This window comes from Vigna umbellata, chromosome 3 (assembly GCF_029865625.1).
Source record: "Vigna umbellata cultivar VRB3 chromosome 3, Vumbellata_1.0, whole genome shotgun sequence".
Taxonomy (NCBI): Eukaryota; Viridiplantae; Streptophyta; class Magnoliopsida; order Fabales; family Fabaceae; genus Vigna; species Vigna umbellata.
This window is the reverse complement of record NC_142167.1, coordinates 8,387,501-8,409,582: the sequence shown is the minus strand read 5'-3', so window position 1 is coordinate 8,409,582 and position 22,082 is coordinate 8,387,501. Positions and strand designations below refer to the sequence as shown.

Below are 22,082 nucleotides of genomic sequence, written 5' to 3'. Positions count from 1 at the left end.
GAAGACAAGGCAATGCATCTTCATTGGTTTTGGTTAGGATGAATTTGGCTACAAGTTGTATGACCCCGTTGAAAAGAAAGTTATTAGAAGTTGTGATGTGCAATTCATGGAAGATCAAACCATTGAAGATATTGATAAGGTGGAGAAGTTTACACCTAAGGAAGATGGTAATGTGGCTATGTTGATCCAATTCGGTTGTCTATTAATGATTTGGATATTGATGTTCACGATGATGAACAACATGGTGATATTGATAATCAGCAGGTTAAAGATAGCTTGGATGTTCCTATTGATAATGTTGATGAAGAGGAACATGATGTGTCACTAGATGAGAATCTTAGTGATGTACCTGAGTTACCAGAAGCTCAACCCAAAAGATCTGACATGCCAAAACAACCTTCTAAGAAGTACTCTACCAATGATATGTGATGTTGACCGATGACGGAGAACCTGAATGTTATGAGGAGGCCATTGAAAGTGAAGAAAAGCAAAAGTGGTTGGATGCAATACAGGATGAGATGAAATCTCTGCATGATAATCACACTTATGACTTGGTGAAGTTACCTAAGGGTAAGAAAGCCTTAGAGAACATGTGGATTTTCAGGGTGAAGCAAGAGAACAATTCTACATCTACCAGATATAAAGCCAGATTAGTGGTGAAAGGCTTCAGACAAAGAAAGGGTGTTGACTTCAATGAGATTTTCTCACCTGTGGTGAGGATGACATCCATCAGAACTGTGTTAAGTTTAGCTGCTACTCTAGATTTGGAGATTGAGCAGATGGATTGAAGACAACTTTCCTTCATGGTGATTTGGAGGAAGAGATTTACATGAAGCAACCAGATGGTTTTTTTGTTGAAGGCAAGGAAAACTATGTGTATAGGCTACGAAAAAGCCTATATGGTTTGAAGCAGGCTCCGAGACAGTGGTATAAGAAGTTTGAGTCAGTTATGTGTGAGCAAGGCTACAAGAAGACTACTTCTGACCATTGTGTTTTTGTCAGAAAATTTTATGAGAATGATTTCATTATACTGTTGTTATATGTTGATGACATGCTTATTGTTGGGAAAGATGTATCCAAAATTGACAGGTTGAAGAAGCAACTGGGCAAGTCATTTGCCATGAAAGCACGGGAGCTGTTAAGAAGATTCTTGGTATAAGTATCACTCGTGATAGAAAAGAGAAGAAACTTTGGCTATCACAGGAGCACTACATTCAAAAGGTGTTGCAAAGATTCCAAATGAAAAATGCTAAAGTTGTAAGTACTCCTCTTGCTACTCATTTTAAGTTGAGTGTTAAACAAAGTCCTTCAAATGAAGGTGAGAAGATGGATATGAGCAAAGTTCCTTATGCTTCTGCGGTGGATAGTTTGATGTATGAAATGGTATGTACAAGGCCTGATATTGCACATGTTGTTGGTACAGTCAGTAGATTTTTGTCAATCCAGGTAGAGAGCATTGGAATGCTGTGAAATGGATTTTGAGGTATCTTCGTGGTACTAGTGGTTTGAGGCTTTGTTTTGGAGGTGATAAGCCTACTTTGGTGGGTTACTCAGATTCAAATATGGCTGGAGACATTGATTCCAGAAAGTCTACTTCAAGCTATTTGATTCATTTTGTAGGGGGAGCCTTAGCTTCGCAATCAAAGTTGCAAAAGTGTGTAGCATTGTCTACTACTGAGGCAGAATTCATTGCACTTACTGGAGCATGTAAGGAGTTCTTATGGGTGAAGAAATTCTTGCAAGAGCTTGGTTTTGTGCAGGAGAAATACTTGTTGTTTTATGACAGTCAAAGTGCTATTCATCTTGGTAAGAATCAAACTTTTCATTATAAATCCAAACATATAGATGTGAGGTATCATTGGATACGTGATGTTTTGTATGCTATGTTGTTGGAATTAGCTAAAGTTCATACAGATGATAATGGTGCTGATATGATGACCAAGGCATTGCCAAGAGGAAAGTTTGAAGTTTGTTGTGAGATTGCCGGTTTGGAGGATATCTCCACATAGTCGTGAGGGGGAGATTTTGTTGGGTTATTGGGCTCCCTTCCTATGTGGAGAATAGGCCCAAATAATGTGGACCTTTATGTCTCACTAGGTCAAATAGAGATGGGTCAGATTAGTAGGGCACATTAGAGTCATTTGAAGAGAGGCAAAAGCCAAGTGAGAGAAAAAGGAAGAGAAAGAGTTATTCCCGCATAACCTTAAACTTGCATTGGTGTTTTCGTCGCTGTGAAGTCATTCATTGTTGGATCGAGCTTATTTTTGGACAGTAGGTTCCAGACATATGGTTCTTCATTCTGACCGTTCGGATCGTCAATTGGAGATCTAGATTGGGAGAAATAGGTCACGCACCTGCAGCCCTGTTTTGGAGATTTTTCATCTTGGTTCTCATTTGTAAGCATTTGTGCTTATTTAAATTGGCTTATTGAACACACCATTTGGTGTTATTATTGGAGACCCTTTTGTACCCTATTATTGATCATAGTGAATTTTTCTTTGGTCTGGACGACTCGTGGTTTTTTACCCTTGCATTGAGGAGTTTTTAACGTTAAAAAATTGTTGGTGTCTCTTTGTGCTTTGGATTCTATTTTTGTTCTATTTGTTCGGTGCTCCTCACAGATTCTCGCAAGAAGGGGGATTGAATTTCCGTTGCGTTATTACTCTTTGCCAAATTGTTATTTTTTTTTTGTCTTTCCCCATCAGTCTTCTTGTACAGTTCTCTCATAGTCGTCCTTCTACGTCGACCTCCTAGGTGGTCCACCGTCCTCCCAGAACGTCCTCTCATGGCCGTCCATCTAGGTCGTGCCAACTGGTAATGACTCATTAATCCCTTTATTCAGATTAAGGTTTGATTAGACCGTCATTAAGCCAGCGAAAGGTAAATACACATCACAATAGTATAAATAAAAGTATCAGGTATGACTTTATGATACGATGCACATTATATGCATCACTTACATAGCTAACCGTTCGGTTATATTACTAACTTGAGTGTCGGAGTGCATTTGATAGGTACCCGTCCACTTGGCTTGGACAAGGAGAAGGGAGAGCGAACAACGTAACTTGGAGGATGGAGGACAACTAGGGAGCCCATCCGGTCTTCAAGAAAACCTAAAGTGCTTTGAGTAAGGGACTTCAACCCTATACCCGAAACATTTTGGCGACCACCGTGGGACCGAGTGAGTATCCCCAATTGTAGCCATAAAGAACCAGTGAGTGGTGCTCTAAAGGACGTCAACCTTTCGACCTCAGGAAGTCGATCATTCAACCGTTCGACCATCTGGCCTCAGGTACTTAACCAAATTTGGTATCAACAATCCGTCCATAATTGCTCAGCCATGTGGCCTCACAGTGACTTAGCCAAATTTGGCATCAACTATCTGGTCATCCAGCCTCAACTGCTCGGTCATCTGGCCTCACAATTTCTTAGCCAAATTTGGCATCAACTATTCGGCAATCCAGCCTCACAAGGACTTAGCCAAATTTGGCATCAACTATCCGGTCATCTGGCCTCAACTGCTCGGCCATGCGGCCTCACAGTGACTTAGCCAAATTTGGCCTCAACTGCTCGGTTATCCGACCTCATAGGGACTTAGCCAAATTTGGCGTCAACCATCCAGCCATCTAGCCTCACAAGTACTTTGAGTAAGGGAGCTCGTCTGGTCTTCAGGAAAACCTGGAGTGCTTTGAGTAAGGGACTTCAACCCTATACCCAAAACAATAGTGGAATTGGAATTTCTATAAACTTATATAAGAAAGAAATTATGAATATAGTACGTTAATTAACTTAAAAAATTATAAAATTTAATATAAGTAAAAATTACAAATATTATAATATTTCATCCACATTAATTAATTATAAATTATAAATTTTTAATATAAATAACAATGTTAGTGCAAATTTAAAATATATAAACTAGAGTTGTCAAAATGGGTCACAACCGCAGGCCAACTTGGCCCACCATGAATTCAAGTCGGGTTGGGTTTGAAAATTTAAAGTTTTGTATGCGGGTCAGATTTCAACCTGACTCGTTTAAATCTGGCTCATCTAGATTGAACTCGTGGTGAGCCAAGTTGGCCAACCAACCCACCTACCTAATTTTATTTTTTTTATTATTTTATTTATGAAACCCTAAAAAAATAAAATACTCTCTTCACCGTGGTACTCTGCTCTCACTTCATGGTGCTCTCACTTCATGGTGCTCTCACTCTCACTTCACTAAAAGTCTTCAAGGAGCAGGTAAAACACCCTTCCTTTTTTCTTCTCTTTTCTCAACATTTTTGTTTTCTCACTTCTCTTTCTTTTTTTTTTCGAAAACCCTATAATGACGAAAATAGGGGTTTACGAATTTGTTATTTGTTATGGTTTTCTTTGTCCGTTACGAGAGCTATTGTAGGGGATTTGAAGATGTGTAATGGTTTTTTTCCTGTTCTGACATGCTTGTATCAAAGTTTGTTCATTTTAGTTAAACAATTTGAGTATACATTATTTGAACAAGTTGGAGCTGCTTTTGATATCTTTGCATTTGGGAAATTGTGTTACAGTTTAAACTATTAATTTTTTGTTGATTTTGTTGAGTATTGGTTCTCTTTTTTTAACTAATGTTTTCTTATTGATTGTTGGAATTGTTTTGACTCCATTATTTGACCTCATTTTTAGTGATATTCATCGTGTTGTTGCTTATCTCATCTTTCATGTATGTCGATTGGTTGTGCAACTACAAGTAGGTATCGTTATATATATTTTCTTTTGTGTTGTGAATCAAAACTTTTGTTGGTTCTAGTTTTCGAGTTGTAGTTGCAGCATAATTATTCGTGTGTCTAGTATATGCTTCGCTCTTGTGTTTGGGGTCTTGACCATGCGTTTATATTTTTGCTGCGAGATGTTCTGATTTCAGGAAATATTTATTTGTGGTTTATGAGACAATAAGAAGGAGGATCAAGGGTTGCAATAGTTGATGTGCTCAACTACATTCAGGTTGGTTTGGCATTTCTTCCTTTTGCATATAATATAGAATTATTGTACATGCTTGTACTGTTGGGATTGAGGATTGTTCTGTAGCAAACAAAGATAATGACTTATGAAAGGCCAACAGATCAGAAACATGAATCAAACTGATGCTTTTTGGTTTATTCAAGTATTATTCCTGACTGTGAGTTCAAATGGTATCACAGTGTACAAAACAAAAGCTACAATACTAAAAAGCTCTCAACAACGAAGGAATACGTCTATAGAGAGAGAGAAAGAATTCTCAATCATTGCCTCCCCTCAATTGTTAACTAATTCCCCTTTTTGTAACCATCCTTTTCCCACAGAAAATCCCTCAACCGTGTATTCTCCTTTCTCTCCCTCACGTGTCTTTGTCTGCCACTACCTTCTGCAGAAGGTGCCATGTGGCCATGTGACTCATCTTTATTCTCCATTTCCATTTTCCATTCTACCCCTGTAGTGGCCAATTTATTCTCGCTCGTTACAATACCCTTCCCATCAACATTAACCTTATACTCAAGGTTAAAGTCAGGGTAAGCTTGGACAAACTCTTTAAGGTCTTCCCATGCGGCTTCTATTTCAGATAATCACAGTCCAGTGGACTAAGACTTGAGAAATGTGGTTGGACCTGCGGAGTATGTCTCGTTTATGAAGGATAGCTTGTGACATCAACAAAGGACCCTCGGGTAGTGTCGTCAATGGGAGGGGGAACATAGACAATGTCATGGGGACCCTTGCATTCTTTTAACTGAGATATATGGAAGATTGGGTGGATTTTAGCCGTTTCAGGCAATAACAGTTTATAGGCCACTGAGCCAATTCAAGCTATGATTGGGAATGGACCAAAATATCTCAGTCTTAGTTTCTAGTTTTTTCTCAAGGCAATGAAATTCTGTCTCTATGGTTGGAGTTTAATCAAAACCAAATCGCCCACCTTCAGTTCTTTATGCATGCATTTGTTATCTGCATATTTCTTCATCTTTTTTTGTGCTTTAAGAAGTTGCCTCTTCAATTGAGCCAAAGCCCTGTCCCTTTCCCCTGAGAGCTCTTGGACTGATGGTGGATCTTTAGGATCCATTGTATATTTCATGATGGTCAGTGGATTTCGGTCATACACCACCTTAAATGGTGTTGTTTGTGGATTGCTGTGAAATGTTGAGTTATACCAAAACTTTGCTCATGTTAACAGTCTAGTCCAGGTCTTAGGATTATCAAAAGTAAAGCACCTTATATACATCTCTATACATTTATTTAGTGCTTCTGATTGGCCATCGGATTGCGGGTGGTAAGCCGTAGACATGTTCAATGTTGTGCCACTCAACTTGAAGAGATGTTGCCAAAATTGACTAATGAAGATTTTATCTTTGTCAGAAACGATAGCTCTAGGGAACTCATGCAGTTTGACAACCATGTGGATGAACAATTTTTGCACTATCTTACTAGTATAATCCGCTTTCAGGGGAGCAAGGTGAGCATACTTAGATAATCGGTCAATGAAAACCATGATTACGGTATACCCATTGGAAGGTGGAAGACTCGTAATGAATTCCATAGCTATATCCTCCCAAACTTGATTTGGAATTGGTAGTGGGTGTAGTAACCCTACTAGAAGGGTGATGGCAGATTTAGCTTTTTGGCAAATAAGGCATTCTTGGACATACTGAGTAATATCCTTGAGCATGTCAGGCCAATAAAACTGGGAAGACAGTCGAGCCATAGTTCTAGTTATTCTAGCATGACCCTCTAATTTTGGACTATGGTATTCCTTGAGCAACAATTGTATGATTTCTTCATCTCTAGGAATTACCACTATGTGCTTCCAATGTAAAAGTCCATCAGAGTATGAGTAATTAATATTAGGTGGTTTCCCTATTGCACAGGCTTGTATAACAGCTTGAAGATGAGGATCAAGTTGTGTTGCGTTCTGAATTTTGGACATCAAAGTAGTCTCTCTATTGGACCATGCCATAGAGAAGGATCTGGGCAAGGCATCTGCGGCCTGATTATCTTTCCCTGGTTTGTATTTAATGGTGAAATCATATCCCAAAAATTTGTGCAGGCGTGCCTGTTGCTCAGGGGTTTGGAGGGATTGATCCATTAAACTTTTGAGGCTTTTTTTATCAGTTCGAATGATGAACTTGTGAGCAAGCAAATAATGTCTGAATTTGACAATGGCTTCTGTGACTTCATAAAACTCCCTCGTATAAGCAGATTTGTGTTGCATCCTAAAAGATAATTTTTTGGAAAAGAAGGCTATATGATGCTTGTCTTGACTCAAAACTGCACCAATCCCCAAACCGGATGCATCAGTCTCCAAAACAAAGGGTTTGGTGAAATCTGGTAGTGCTAGTATAGGAGCTGTGGTGATTGCTTGTTTCAAGGCCTCAAAAGCTTGAGTTACAAGTGATGTCCATTGAAAATTATCCTTTTTAAGGAGATTTATCAAAGGGTGAGCTATTGTAGCATACCCTTTTATAAAGCGTTTGTAATAGCTTGTTAGACCAAGGAATCCTCTCAATTGTTTTGTGTTTTGAGGGCATGGCCACTATAAAACAGCTTGAACCTTGCTAATGTGGCCTAAGCAATCCACTTGAGAGAGACCAAAAGAGCATTTGGATAATTTGGCATATAATTGGTTTTCTTTCAAGATGTGCAAAACTGTTTTCAAGTGACCAAGATGAGCAGACCAAGAAGGGCTATATACGAGAATGTCATAAAAAAAATCAATACAAATTTCCTTAGAAAGCCTTGGAATATGTCATTCATGAGAGCTTGAAAAGTTGTTGGTGCATTTGTTAATCCAAATGGCATGACAAGCCATTCATAGTGACCTTGATGGGTTTTAAAGGTAGTTTTGAATCTGTCAACAGGATGGACCAAGATTTGGTGATAGCCTGATCAAAGATCCAACTTAGAGAAGAATTTAGCACCAAATAATTCATCGAGTAGATCCTCCACAGTTGGGATAGGAAATCTGTCTTTGATTGTGACAACATTCAATGCCTTGTAGTCAGTACAAAATCTCAAAGTACCATCTTTCTTTGATCGCCCTCAAATTAATTAAGAATGTACTTTAATTTGTTTGAAACTTGAACAATAATCAATTGAAGAATTATTTGTGGATAACCAATGATGAATCTATCTTGGAAAAGTAGTGGAATTAGCCTATTTCATCATAATTATTTCTAAGTTTCTTCTTTGTTCTTCAAACATTAATTCCATTAGTATAGTTTCTTACTGTCATTCTTGAGCATTGCATAGCATTCATAAGATTCAAATATTGAAAAGCAATCCTGTATTTGTTGGGAGACGACTCACAGTTGCTTTAACCATATCTACTTTCTTGACTACTGACTTGGCAATATTGAAGTTGCCTTGAAAAGTAATATTAATTTGATAGCTTCAACAACAACGTATCATAAGGATTTGGGTAGAGAAAGTAAGAGACCTAGGATAAGTACTTCAAAAGTTTAGGATCATTTTACGAAAATTGGTATTAAAGATGGTAAAGAAAAGGCAAAGTGCAATGGATGTGGTGTAGAGTATGTTGCTCATGGATCAAAAATAGGGACCTCATCAATGTTGCATCATTTGTCAAAGTGTTTGATCCTAAAGAAATTAAAATACAATAATGTGGAGAAAATGGTAATTGATCATGCTAGGAAATTAAGATCTAGGGAAATTGACCATAAAGTTGTAAATGACCTTATTTCAATGGCTATTATTCAACATGGGCTTCCATATAATTTTGTTGAATATAAGTGGATTAAAGAATTACTTGTATATCTAAATCCAAATGTAAAAGTTCCAAGTAGGAATACAATTGTTTCTAATATTTCAAAGAAATTTCATGAACACAAAGAGAGGGTCAAACTTGCAATGCATAAATCTCATAGAATTTGTTTAACATCTGATTGTTGGACTTCAATAAATCAAGAAGGGTTTATCTGTTTGATTGCTCATTTTGTTGACGCTGATTGGAACTTGAATAGTAGGTTTATTGCCTTTTGTAAAATGGAATCTCAACATACTGGTCATGATTTGGCACAAAAAAATTTTGCTTTGTTGCTTGATTGGGAAATAGATAGGAAGATTTTTTTCTATCACATTAGACAATGCTAGTGCCAATGAGGTGTTGCATAAAATTTGAGTGAGCAATAGAAAGATTAATCCTTTTACTTGTGAAGAAAAGATTAAATTTTTAAAGGATAACATGTATAAGTTGTTTGAAGAATATGTCAAATTAAATTCAATTGAGTCAAACACTTCAAGTTCTCAAGTTTCCCTTCCAACACAACAACCTTCTTTTACTAATGATGAGCCGGTGATGGATGCTTTTGATGTAAGTTTTTAGTTCTCAACTTATTTTATTTTATTTTTTACTTATGATGAATGACATATTAAATATGTTTCATGATGTTTTAGGAATATGTGGATTATTTGAGCCAACATGTTAATGACATTGGAAGGCCTAAATTGAACCTTTATTTAGATGAAGGGAATCTTAATCCAAAATTTTTTGATAAGTTGGATGTATTAAGTTATTGGAGGGATCGTCAAGATCGATATCCAAACTTATCTAAGATGGCTTGTGACATTCTTAGCATTCCAATCACAATAGTTGCTAGTAAGTCTGCCTTTAGTCTTGGTTCTTGTGTGTTAACCAAATATCGTTCCTCCATTCTTCCATAGAATGTTGAGGCGCTCATTTCAACTTAAAATTGGTTACATGGTTTTGAATTAATAGGTAGCATTATTATTAGTACTATGAATTAACACTTTTTTTTATTGAATTGTAGATGGGGACAAAGAAGAAGATGATTCAAGAGAGAAAAATATTGTGGATTTATCCATTCAAGATTCTAATATTGTAAATGGATAAGGAACACAAAAAATGATGAATATAAGAAACTTATTTGTATATTTTTTGTGTTTGTTTTTGGATGACTGTCAATACATAATTTCGTCCGGATTGGTAAATAAAGATTATCTGGAGTTAAAAAGAACTATGTAACCCTGATTTCTCATTTTAAATGAGAATACCTAGAAGCAAGGTCAATCATTGTCGGGCCCAAAAAACTAAAAAATATATTTTGTTCCTTTAGAGTGTCTTTTTTTGGGACAATTAAACATTTTGAAAACTACATCACAATCGCGTATTTAATTAAGGGTACTGCCTTCGGGCAGGCGTTGTAGGGTGCTAATACCTTCGCTACGCGTAACGACTCCCGAACCTAGAATCTCGTTTTCATAGATCGTGTCTTTCTTTATGGTTTTTTCATAGTTTTCCACAATAAACTATGGTGGCGACTCCAAAATATCTTTTCCAAACCCGTCTTTTTTTGGTTCGTCGTCCCGTTGCAATTCTAGTTACGACAATGACATTTGCATTGTATTGTACTTTTTATTATTATTTTGAATTTTCTTCAATTTAACATCATTTTTTGGGAGTGAAATTTCTTTAGATTTTAATTACAGAAAGTTTGTAATTTTTTTTTTAAAAGAATTGTAAATAAATGAGCGAGTGAGCCAACCCGTTTACCCACCAACCTGTGATGGTTCGGGCCAAGTTCAAATTTTTCTGGCTCGCTAATAAATGAGCCGAGTTGGGTTGGCTCATTAAGTGACCAACTATGAGCCAACCCAAGGTCGGGTCGGGTGGCCCATTTTGACAACACTAATATAAACACGATTTTTTGAAAATCAACATCAAGTCATAACTACTAGTTGTTTTGAATTTTTTTTTCAATTATTCAACGATAAATAGCAAGGATGACAAAATAGAATCATAGACCCATCAACCACCTCATCAAAATTTTGGTGTTTCACCCTCACCTCTAAGGATGGCAACGGGTCCGGTCGGGCATAGATACTGCCTACCCGCAACCCAACCCGCTAGATAAAATTGTATCCGCTACTCGACCCGCTACCCGCGTGGGTATCCGTTTTCAAAATACCCGTGGGTATTTTAAAACCCGTGGATAGCCGCAAAAAAAATATTTTCTACATTTTAAAAATAAAATTTAAATAAAATTACAAAAAATATATATAATATAATATAAATTAAAATTTAATTTTAATTAAATTTAACCTAATAAAAGATTATTTTATTTTATTTTTAATTAAATTTAATTAAAAAATATATAAATTAACTTTTTTATTATTTTTTGCGGGTAACGGATAGTCGCGGGTCGGGTAGTATACTACCCGTACCTGACCCATTTAGAAGCGGGTGTTAAAATACTCGCTATCCGTTACCCTCAGATAGTAAATATCCGTGGATAGTAACTATCCATCGTGAATTTTACCCGCAGATAGTCGTGTCCGCAGATTTTTTTTCCATCCCTACTCACCTCCAAGGGTTTCATCCTAACCTCCAAAATTTTCTTAAATACCCATAATGCCCTCCTATAAAATGCCGTTAATTTTTAATAAAACGAAAAGAATATTTGACCAGATTCTTTGATTTAGTTTTCTCCTTCTTAGAAATTTTTTCTTGTACTTTTATTTCTGTTTCGGATCTCAAGAGTATGTTTGAGGTTAAAACATTGGAACACCCTTAACCGACGTTCGAACTGCAGTTAAGGGGTCATCGACGTTCAAACGCTGGTTAAGGGTCATCGTAGTTTGAAGTACGACTGAACCTTAATCGGTGTTCGAACGCTGGCGACCCTTATCCGCATTCAAACGTCGATTAAGGGTCCATCACATTTCGAATGTCAGTTATGATTTTGTTGTAGTTCGAAAGCACCAACCTCAATGCAGAGCGCGACTGAGACACAAAGAGGTGTAGCGACACAAGAAGGGAGACACAAAGCGACGAGAGAAGAAGAGAGACACAAAGCAGCAACAAAGCAAGAGAGCGAGTGTAGGAGTTGAAGGTGGAGGGGAAAATTTGAGACACGACTGAGAATGGGTTTTGGGGTGTAAGGTTTGGCTTTTAATTTTTGAAAAATAATCTCAGTAAAAGATTCTTTCATTCTTTTTGTAAATTGTGCAACATTCAGAAGGATAATATGGTAAATTTAGAGGTGCAAGAAGAATTCTTAGAGGTGTAGGGAGAACATCTCTTGGAAGTCTCTCTTTGCTTTCTCTAGCTTTTTCCCCTCCTTCATTTTCTCCATCTTTCTCCAGATAAATCCTCATACCAGCTTCTTTTGGTTGTATAGTCTAACTTTTTATAGTTTTTTAATAAACTTAAAACTACTTAAAATATTATTTAAATTTATCATATCAATTTTAAATACCAATTTATTTTTAATAAATTAAAAAATGTCATACAATTTATTTTATAAAAAAATTAAATTAAATAAAATAAAAACTAATAGAATAATTAATCATTTATAATTAAATTATAAAATCACAAACTAATACAATAAATTAAATATTTATAAATAATCAGATATACTTAAAAAAATCCAAAATAATAATACTTAAGACTACCGAAAAAATATTTTGAAATTTTCATATCAATTTTAAATAAATTTACCAATTTTAAATAAATTTATTTTTTTAATAAATTAAATAAACTCATACAAATTATCTAATTAAACATTTAGAAATAATATAATAAAAAAAATTAAAAATATTCTAATAAACCTATACAAATATTATATTATAGAATAAATTAATAATTTATAATTAAATTATAAAATCATAAACTAATACAATAAATTAAAATTATATAAATAATCTAATATACTTAAAAAAACACTAAAATAAAAATAATTAACACTACCTAAAAAATATTTTAAATTTTTCATATTAATTTTTTAAAAAAATATTTTTTAAATAAATTAAATAAATTCGGACAAATTATCTAATTAAACATTTAAAAATAATATAATAAAACATTTTAAAATAATCTAATAAACTTTACATTCAAAATAATCAAACTTTTAAATTTAAAAAAAAATATAATATGACATTTTAAAAAAACAAACTTTTACATTATAAATAATATAATTTGTAACATCCAAAAAATACAGTAATAAACCATACATTAGAAATAATTACAATTAGTAATATATCAGTTCAGTCTTACACTAATCAAGCGTACAAACTTGGCCGAACGGCCTTACATAGAGCTAAAAACTTAACTGCACAAAATAGACAAGACTAGACCGAACGGTTTACAAAAGGGTTTACCGAACGGTCATTCGTACCAAAAGAAAACGTGATCGAACAACACCTGGAACTAACTAAACTATACTACTAACCGAACGTTCTACGGTTCGGCCTTAACTTCAACTTCTACGAGATTCTCTTCCTCCAAATTTCCTTCTTCCAGCGCCTCTTCTAGTAGCGCGTCTCCTTCTGCTCACATCCACACGGATGATCATTGCAACGACAACACGAACGTACAAGACCAGACAACACAAGGAAAACACAGGGTAAGCTTATGTAATTTAATTCATGATTCAACATATACGTTAAACAATCCAACACAAGAACATTTCAACATAATTATCATTTCAACGCCTATCACTAGACCGACCGTCCGGACTGTATGAACTCTGTGTAGCTACAGGCGTTCGTGCACCCGGGTGATGTAGTAATTGGAATACTCTCATCAGCTACCACCCAAGGTTAGTCCTATTCATCCAAAGTACCCCTAAGGACGGGACCTCCTGTCGTTTCCACACATGACCTACCCTCCTCTACGTGAGGACGAGTACCCACGAAACATCAGGATGAACAGCCAGCATTAGCATGGTCACAGTCATACTTTACCAATTCCAATATTCATACATGAGTCGTTCCTCCCCGAAGCGCTCGTCCATAAACCATAACATTTCAATATCACATTTTCTTCATCGCTCACTAATACATATCTCATTTAATCACCTCGTTCAAAGATTCATAAGGATTACAATTAACGAACGTTCAAACCGAATGTAAAACTAGGCCGAACACATAGAACGAGACTGAGAGATCTCCAAATTTGAGAATGGATTAAGACCAAGGGTTGACATCGAATAATAAGAAAAGATAGTGAGTATAGTAATAGATTCCAAGGAAAATGGGGCGAACGTCCATTTCAAGTTGAGTCAATTTAAATAAACAGACTCTTGATAATTCACTCAGAACGTAAAGAGAACAAACCAAAGACGTAGACTCTAGGATGAAATCAATGAATAGGAATATTTCAAGACACGAAAGATAAGACTTAGAATTGTCTTATATGAAGAAACCAAACGTTTGTGAATACTTTGTTTATTTGAGTTTAATACTGGTCACTACAGTGAGCGAACCCTAAAGGGCCTGAAAGAACGCTCATATCAAGAAATTTAGCTTAAAGTGATAGGACGAGTACCTGGTGTACGACCAAGCACTACTCAGCATGAGCGCTTGGTGTAAGACCGAGCACTAATGAACTTATAATAAACGTTTTGATAAATATAGTAAGATACTATTGAAGTAGTGCTTACGAACAACAAAATATACAATCACTTATATTCTTAGATCTATAACCGAACGGTAATGCCCAACTGTGTTTGGCCGAACGCTCATACACAGTACTCCGAAGTGCGGACGTTCGTCCTCAACTAGAATCCTTCCCAAATGAAAGAATCCACTACCAATTCAATTTTACTAGGAAACCGAACGGTCGAGGACTGTTCAGTAACGTACGTATACACTCGTAAGGGAAATTTCTTATCAGAATCAATATTATTATGTTTTAGTTCTTAACATATAGTCTCACACATTTATATTCATACCATATTCAATTAATCATATCTTATATCACCAAATCACAGAAATCTCATACGTTTCATGCATCATAACATATCACCTTCATTTATCATAAAAATCAAAACAGCGAACATTCATGCATCATATAGTCAATAAATTAAATTAATAAGCTCCCCTTACCTGGATACGTGATTGAAAGTCCTAAATGTAGGTTCTTGGTTTGCCCGACTACAACTTTCTACCCTCAACGATCACTTTGCTCTTCCAACTAAACCAACAACATCCAAATAACTTAGACTACACCCCTGCATGCAACCAGAACTTGGTTTTGCATGAAACAAAAGAACGAACGACTAAGGGAGAAAACTTACCAGCTCAAACTTGAAACTTGTTCGGTTCAAGATGAAGCTTGGGACACCAGGAATGCTTCCATGGTGCCTGAACGTTGATCGGAGCAGAGAAAATGTGAGTTAACGTAGAGAGAAGGGAGGGTTTTCTAGAGAGAAGAAGGAGAAATGGAAAGTCAGAGTTTGGAAAGGAGAAGGTGCATGCAGAAGAGAGTGGGTACGAGTTTTCAGAAAATCACTTTTGTTTTCCCCCATCCAAACGGACGTCCGCTCTCCTGCTGACACCTGCCTTCCACTATCTGATTTTCGAAACTTCGCTGGTTGACACCTGGCGTCCGCTCAGAGGGGTTTTGGGTGCGTTTTTAATGAGATTAGACAGGTGGGGTTGGGTGGGGTTTTTCCTAGGTCTGACATAATTAAACATTTTAAAATTATCTAATTAAACATTTGTAAATAATATAATTAAACATTTTAAAATAATTTAATAAACTTTTAGATTTTAAAATAATATAATACATCTAAACATTAAAAATAAACAAACCTTAAGAAAACATGTATCCTCTGTCGGATAAGGAAATGTGAAAGAGAAAAAAATTATGCTTTGAATATGGAAATGCGAGAGGTAAAAAATCGGATCTCAAAATTCGATTATTATCCAATAAAGGTAATTGAATTTTGATATCCGATCTTTTATTCATTAGATTTTCATATCCGATTATGAAATACGAATTTTGGGAGTTAATGCATACACCTATTTGGCGCCAAAATCTTAAGAAAAGTTAGGCGTGTTGTTGAAGAGCCTCAGCTCTTGGTTGAATATTTAGTGAATGATTATCATTGTTTAAGTATTTAAGAGTAGTGGAGAGTGAATAATGCGTACGTGCAACGTAGCTGGCTTTTAGCCCTGTCAATGTATTTATAAGTGTTTCATAGATCAAATAAAAACAACCTTACCTGGAGATCCGGTTAGTTACCCATAAACGGCTTTATCAATATCTTCAACCAAATATTTTCTATTTGGTTTATCAAATATCTTTAACCAGATATCTTTAATTATTTTATCATCCACTGGACTATTGGCCCAGTAACCACTTAAGCGCTGACCCAATTACCATTTCAAGTAGCTTATTAGCGTTGTAGGCCCAATTACAGCCCAAACCATTTGACCAGGCTGACCAATGGCGGATAGACCAATCGACCTTATTCAATAATCGCTCGGTCCATATTTCATAAGGTACATCATGCCCCCAAGTCCGAGTGTAATTGGTCGGCTTTAGCCTTGATTAACTATAGGACTTATGAGTTTGAGGGAGGTTGTATTTGTTGTTTACCTGTACCAAGGAGGAAAAATAATTGAATTAGAAGCAAAAGAAAGTAGATGGTTATACCATGTAATCAAGACCGTTCGGTTGCGAATGGTCCATAATGATTGTCCCACTCACTCCTACCATCCAGGGTTGCTGAGTGATTGTGGTATGAATGACCGTTCGGCTTTGACGTATGAGTTCTTCCTAGAGAACGAGCTTTACCGTTCGGCTTCCTAGGAGGCTGTATTTGCTCTTTACTTGTACCAAGGAGGAAAAATAATTGAATTAGAAGCAAAAGAAAGTAGATGCTTATACCATGTAATTAAGACCGTTCGGTTGCAAATGATCAATAATGATCGTCTCACTCGCTCCTACCATCTAGGGTTTTTGAGTGATTGTGGTGTGAATGACCGTTCAGCTTTGACGTAGGAGTTCTTCCTAGAGAACGTGCTTTACCGTTCGACTTTGCGCTAGGAGTTCTTGGAGAACTTCCTAGCAAGAGGGCTTTACCTCTTTGTTTTGACTTTGACCTAGGAGTTCTTCCTAGGGAACGGGCTTTACCGTTTGGCTTGGACGAGAGTGAGCGTTCATTTAGAACGTTTCCCACAGCTCAGTTTGGACCAGGTGTTTTTCACATAACGTCCCTGGGTTATGTTTATGAGAGTGACAGTTCGTTTAGAACTTTTATCACTACTCGGTTTGGACCAGGTGATTTTCACATAACGCCCCTAGGTTTTGTTTACGACTGACAGTTCGTTTAGAACTTTCATCACCGCTCGGTTTGGACCAGGTGTTTTTCACATAACGCTCCTAGGTTTTGTTTACGAGAGTGACAGTTCATTTAGAAATTTTATCACCGCTCAGTTTGAACCAGGTGTTTTTCACATAACGCCCATGGGTTTTGCTGACGAGAGTGATAGTTCGTTTAGAACTTTTATCACCGCTCGACTTGAACCAAGTGTTTTTCACATAACGCCCCTGGGTTTTGCTGACGAGAGTGACAGTTCGTTTAGAACTTTTATCACCGCTCGGTTTTTGCCCTCCTCTTAGACGATTGGTCTGCATGGTCCTGTCACCTGCATTGTGAAGCCGGATGACTAAAAGTTAATGAGGCCGAATGGTCAAGCTGTTGCATGGTTGAACACTTGATGCCAAATTTGGCTAAGTGGTGAGTGCATTAATAAATCTTGAACAATATTATAATATTGAATTAAGATATTTAAATTAAATAATAAAATGAATCTATATCAAAAGAATTATCTGTAAAGTCGTAGAAGGTTGTTGACGTTGATGGTGAGACTGTATCCTTGTCTAGTTCCTTGTGGTTATAAGGGATGCCCCTGACCCCACGGTGGGCGATAAAATGTTTCAATAGGATTTTACGGGACCGAGAAACTAACCTGTTCTGACGTGTCTTCCTCGCCTTCGAACGCTTGGATTGCCTGAGCCGCTCGCCTTTCTTTAGTCTGGACTGTTCGGTCACATTGGTCTTTGACTGATCGGTTGCCTTCGTGCTCCAGGAGGGGGATGTACCTGCAAAAGGCACTCTGACACTCTGACGCTCAAGTTAGGCGTTTTGTTGAAGAGCCTCGGCTCTTGGTTGAATATTTAGTAAATGATTATCATTGTTTGAGTATTTGAGAGTAGTGGAGAGTGAATAATGCGTAGGTGGAACGTACCTGGCTTTTGGCCCTGTTAATTTATTTATAAGTGTTTCATAGATCAAATAAAAACAACTATACTTAGAGATCCAGTTAGTTACTCATAAACGGTTTTATCAATATCTTCAACCAAATATTTTGTATTTGGTTTATCAAATATCTTTAACCAGATATCTTTAATTATTTTATCATCCACTAAACTATTGGCCCAGTAACCACTTAAGCGTTGGTCCAATTACCATTTGAAGTAGCTTATTAGCGTTGTAGTCCCAATTACGGCCCAAACCATTTGACCAGGTTGACCAATGGCGGATAGACCGATCGGCCTTATTCAATAACCGCTCGGTCCATATTTTGTACGGAACAATATCAATGTAAATTTTTTTTATTAAATTGTTATTAATATCAATGTGTTAAAATATGAGTTTGTTACATAACAGAATTTGGGTTATATTCAACTATCAAGGTGTCACGTATGTTAAAATAAAAGATGCTCTAAAATAGAAAATGTCTTAAAATTTGACAAATGTAACAAATTTAGATTTTAATATATGACACTTTTAAACAATTTTAACATCAATTGAATGGAAGAGAACAATTTAATAACTAATTAATTTGGTGAAAAACTTCATAAAATTTAGAAATAGTATCAACAAGATTGTTTCTTCCTGCACCCCAATTTGTTATTCTTGCACCCCTAACTTTTAAAATTTACCCTTATCTTTCTCCTATACCATCATCAACAACCTTCGTCCTCTTCTTCTTTTCACACCCTCCATTTTAACACACATAGAGAACCACATTACCATCTTCATCTTTCAAAACATTGAAAGCTCCCACGAAACCCTCCCTTCTTTTTTTATTCAATTAGTTTTGATTTCCTGTTTGGGTTAAAACGAATTTTATAAATTTCTACAAATTCTCCATCTTTTTGTTCTGCACGCAGAACAGAATCAGGGGACACTCCTCATTCTTTCTTCTACGTTTTGCGTGTTTTTGTTTCCTTGGGATATGAAAGGTGAAGATGGGTGCAAGGATATAGGATCAGCGAAAGGAGAAGATGGGAGAAAGAATCAAATTAGTGTTTTTAATGCACTAAGGACAAAAGTGTGATTTTAAAAGATAGAGTGTATAAGAAGAAAAAAGAGGGGTGCAGGAAGAAATGTCCGTATTAATTTGAGTAAGTATATTTGTAAAATAATAAATATTTTTAAGGTAAATAAAACAAATACTTAATAAGGAAACTATAGGAATAACTTATTTTGTCAATTATTATGAACATATTTTTTTTTAGGTTTAATTAGTCATTCAATTCTTGTTTTTGTTCAAAAATTGTAAGATGATCCTCAGTAACTCTTAGTTTGATTTTGATTTGTAAAAATTGATATAAATTGATATTTATTTGTGAAAAATTAATACAATTTAGTCTTTTTCATTAATTTTTTGAAATGGATAGGATTTTTCATAAAAATTAAAATTATTAATAAAAATAATTTGTTTTGTTCGTGAAAATAACATGAATGTTAATATTGATAGAAAATCATTTATCGATTTCAAAAAATTTAACCAAAAATACCAAATTACATTAACTTTTTACAAACTACTATAACCAAATTGCATTAATTTAAAAAAATAAGTTCAAATTCACTAAAAAAAAGGACCAACTATACATTTTTTAATGAAAAGAGAGACTAAAGAATAACTAAACGATTTTTACTAAACTTTTTTTATATTTTTACATATTAATTTATCATGTTTTTTATCCTATATAAAATTTATTATTAGTGGTAGACAATGTTGTATCTCGTTAATATAGAAAAAAATAGGACCTATAAATCAGAAACTCAGTCAAATAAGAGGTTAAAAAAATATAAAATTAACTTAAAAATTATCAATTAAAAACAGATAAATCCATCAAAACCAATTTAGTTAAATAAAAAATATTCATTACTATATTGTTTTAGTTTTCTCAAAACATAAAATTTAGCTTAAAATATTTATTATTTTCTAGTTATTCAAAGTGCAAATATAAACTCGTGTGTGGCTCAAAAGCAATAACATCTCAAACATTCTAATAATTGAGTTCTTTTATAACACGTACATTAATAAAGGTTTAGGTATCATAAATAAATAATGCGAATTGGAAGTACGTAACCATTTTGACCACGTAATATTTCTTTTTCTAGGATTTTTTTTTTTAATTTAGGATAAACCTATGCTTATCTCTTAAAATTTTCAATTTAAAAAGTTGTTTAGGTACAAAAATTCTTTTTACCATTAAAAATTTGGTTAGATATCTAACAAATTACAAATTATTTACACGAGATCTTACTTTAATTTTACATTTTTATTCTTAAACACATAATGTCATATTTTTTTTCCTTGTAAATTAGTTAGTCAAAGTTTAAGTAGAAAAAACTATTTACATGTTTTTTTTTTAATTTATAAAGGTGAAAAATAGATTTTAAATATAACAATAATAAAATAATTTTATATTTTAAGAACTAATTAATATATATATATATATATATATATATATATATATAATTTGAATATTACATTTTTTTTACTTTTATAAGGCATACAAACATAATAGTAATAGTTCATTAATATGTTTAAATAAAATGCAAATACGATCCTTTTAAGAAAAAATAAAATATTTGAGATGGACCAAATTTAGTAGAGCCAAATTAATTCATTAGTAATCAAATTTGTTTAAATCAATTTTAATAGTAAATTATGAAAAATTATCGGGCTATTTTGGATGTTTGAAATAATAAGTTTGATTAAATTTAACTTAAATGGATTTCAAAACCCACATATTGAATGAAATCAATTCAGAACCTAATGTTTCATTCCTAATTACAAATGATAAAATTTTTAACATTTTCCTCGTTATTTTTCATTTTTCATAGTCTTTTTTAGATGTTTTTATATAAAAATATCAGTTCTAATTAAAAATTTAGGAAATGAATAACAAATTTTTAAATTTTATCTTTAATTATTGATTAAGATTTGTCATTAATAATGTATAAACAAATTTAAATAATAAAATATGCAATTACGCCTTAAGTTTACTATAAGTCCAAACCTTATAATATAAGAAGCTAGAAAATAGTTTTTAAGAGTTGATAAAGTATTTTAAATAATGAGATCATGTTATTTTAATATTAAAAACAAAAGGTATAAATAGAAATTTTGTTAAGAAGTCTCGTTACTTAAAACACGTGTCATCTTTTTAGAACTTATTCATAAAGTATTCTCTTCCTTCTCTCTTCAAGTTGTAACTCTTGAGTTATTTTTTTGAAGATCAAAAAGTACCTCTGTTCGATCGATTTTCTTAAAAGAGTAAGATAGTTTTTACTCTTTTCTTGAGTTGTACGCTTCCTTCATGCATGTGAGCATTAATGTTGCATGTGCCTTTTCAGTTTTCTAGTATGTCCCTTGTTGATAAGTGGTTTTAATACCCTAATCATGTTTTCGATGTATGAAGGTATATATTAGAGTTCTATGAGTTGAAGGACTAGTTTTGGTCTAGTAGAGCGATTAGAGTTTGCAACAGGTAAAGGAAGTTATATGTTTGTTTATAAAACTTATATGAACTGTAAATATGAACTAGTGTGCGTTAATTGAGATAATTGATTGAGTTATGAAGATAGTTTGTATATAACTGCTGAAGAATTTCATGATAGGATAGCATGATTGCTTTAATTGGATGTGAATGCGTGTTATTTGAAATTAGAAAAATATGGTTTTGAATGACTGAATGCTAAGTGTTTTGATCACTTGAATGATTATGTTTAAGTGCATATTGGGTTAAAAGTTGTTGTAAATTTTGGAGAAGTAGAGAGGGAGGTCTTGGAGTGTTTTTCTATCTAAATTGGGGTTTTAACAAGTGAAATTCTAGTGGAATGTGTTTTGGGAGGGAACTTGGGTTTTGGTGTTTATTTGGAGTCAATTAAGACATGTTAGCCACTTAGTTCATAAAATATGTTTTGAAATGTACGAAATTTGTTTAGTGGTGATTTGGAGTAGTTATTTTATTTAATGAACTAAATTCTTGAACAAGTGATCAAGTT

The 22,082-nt window shown here is 34.5% G+C and overlaps 1 protein-coding gene across 1 annotated transcript; it reads left to right on the top strand.

Moving 5' to 3' along the window:
- The first annotated feature begins 8,634 nt into the window (after positions 1 to 8,634).
- On the top strand, positions 8,635 to 9,874 carry LOC148201561 (uncharacterized). The gene is given in 4 exon segments (XM_088109431.1): positions 8,635 to 9,025; positions 9,144 to 9,334; positions 9,418 to 9,739; positions 9,792 to 9,874. Coding segments are annotated over 4 exon segments (987 nt in total).
- Positions 9,875 to 22,082: the final 12,208 nt, after the last annotated feature.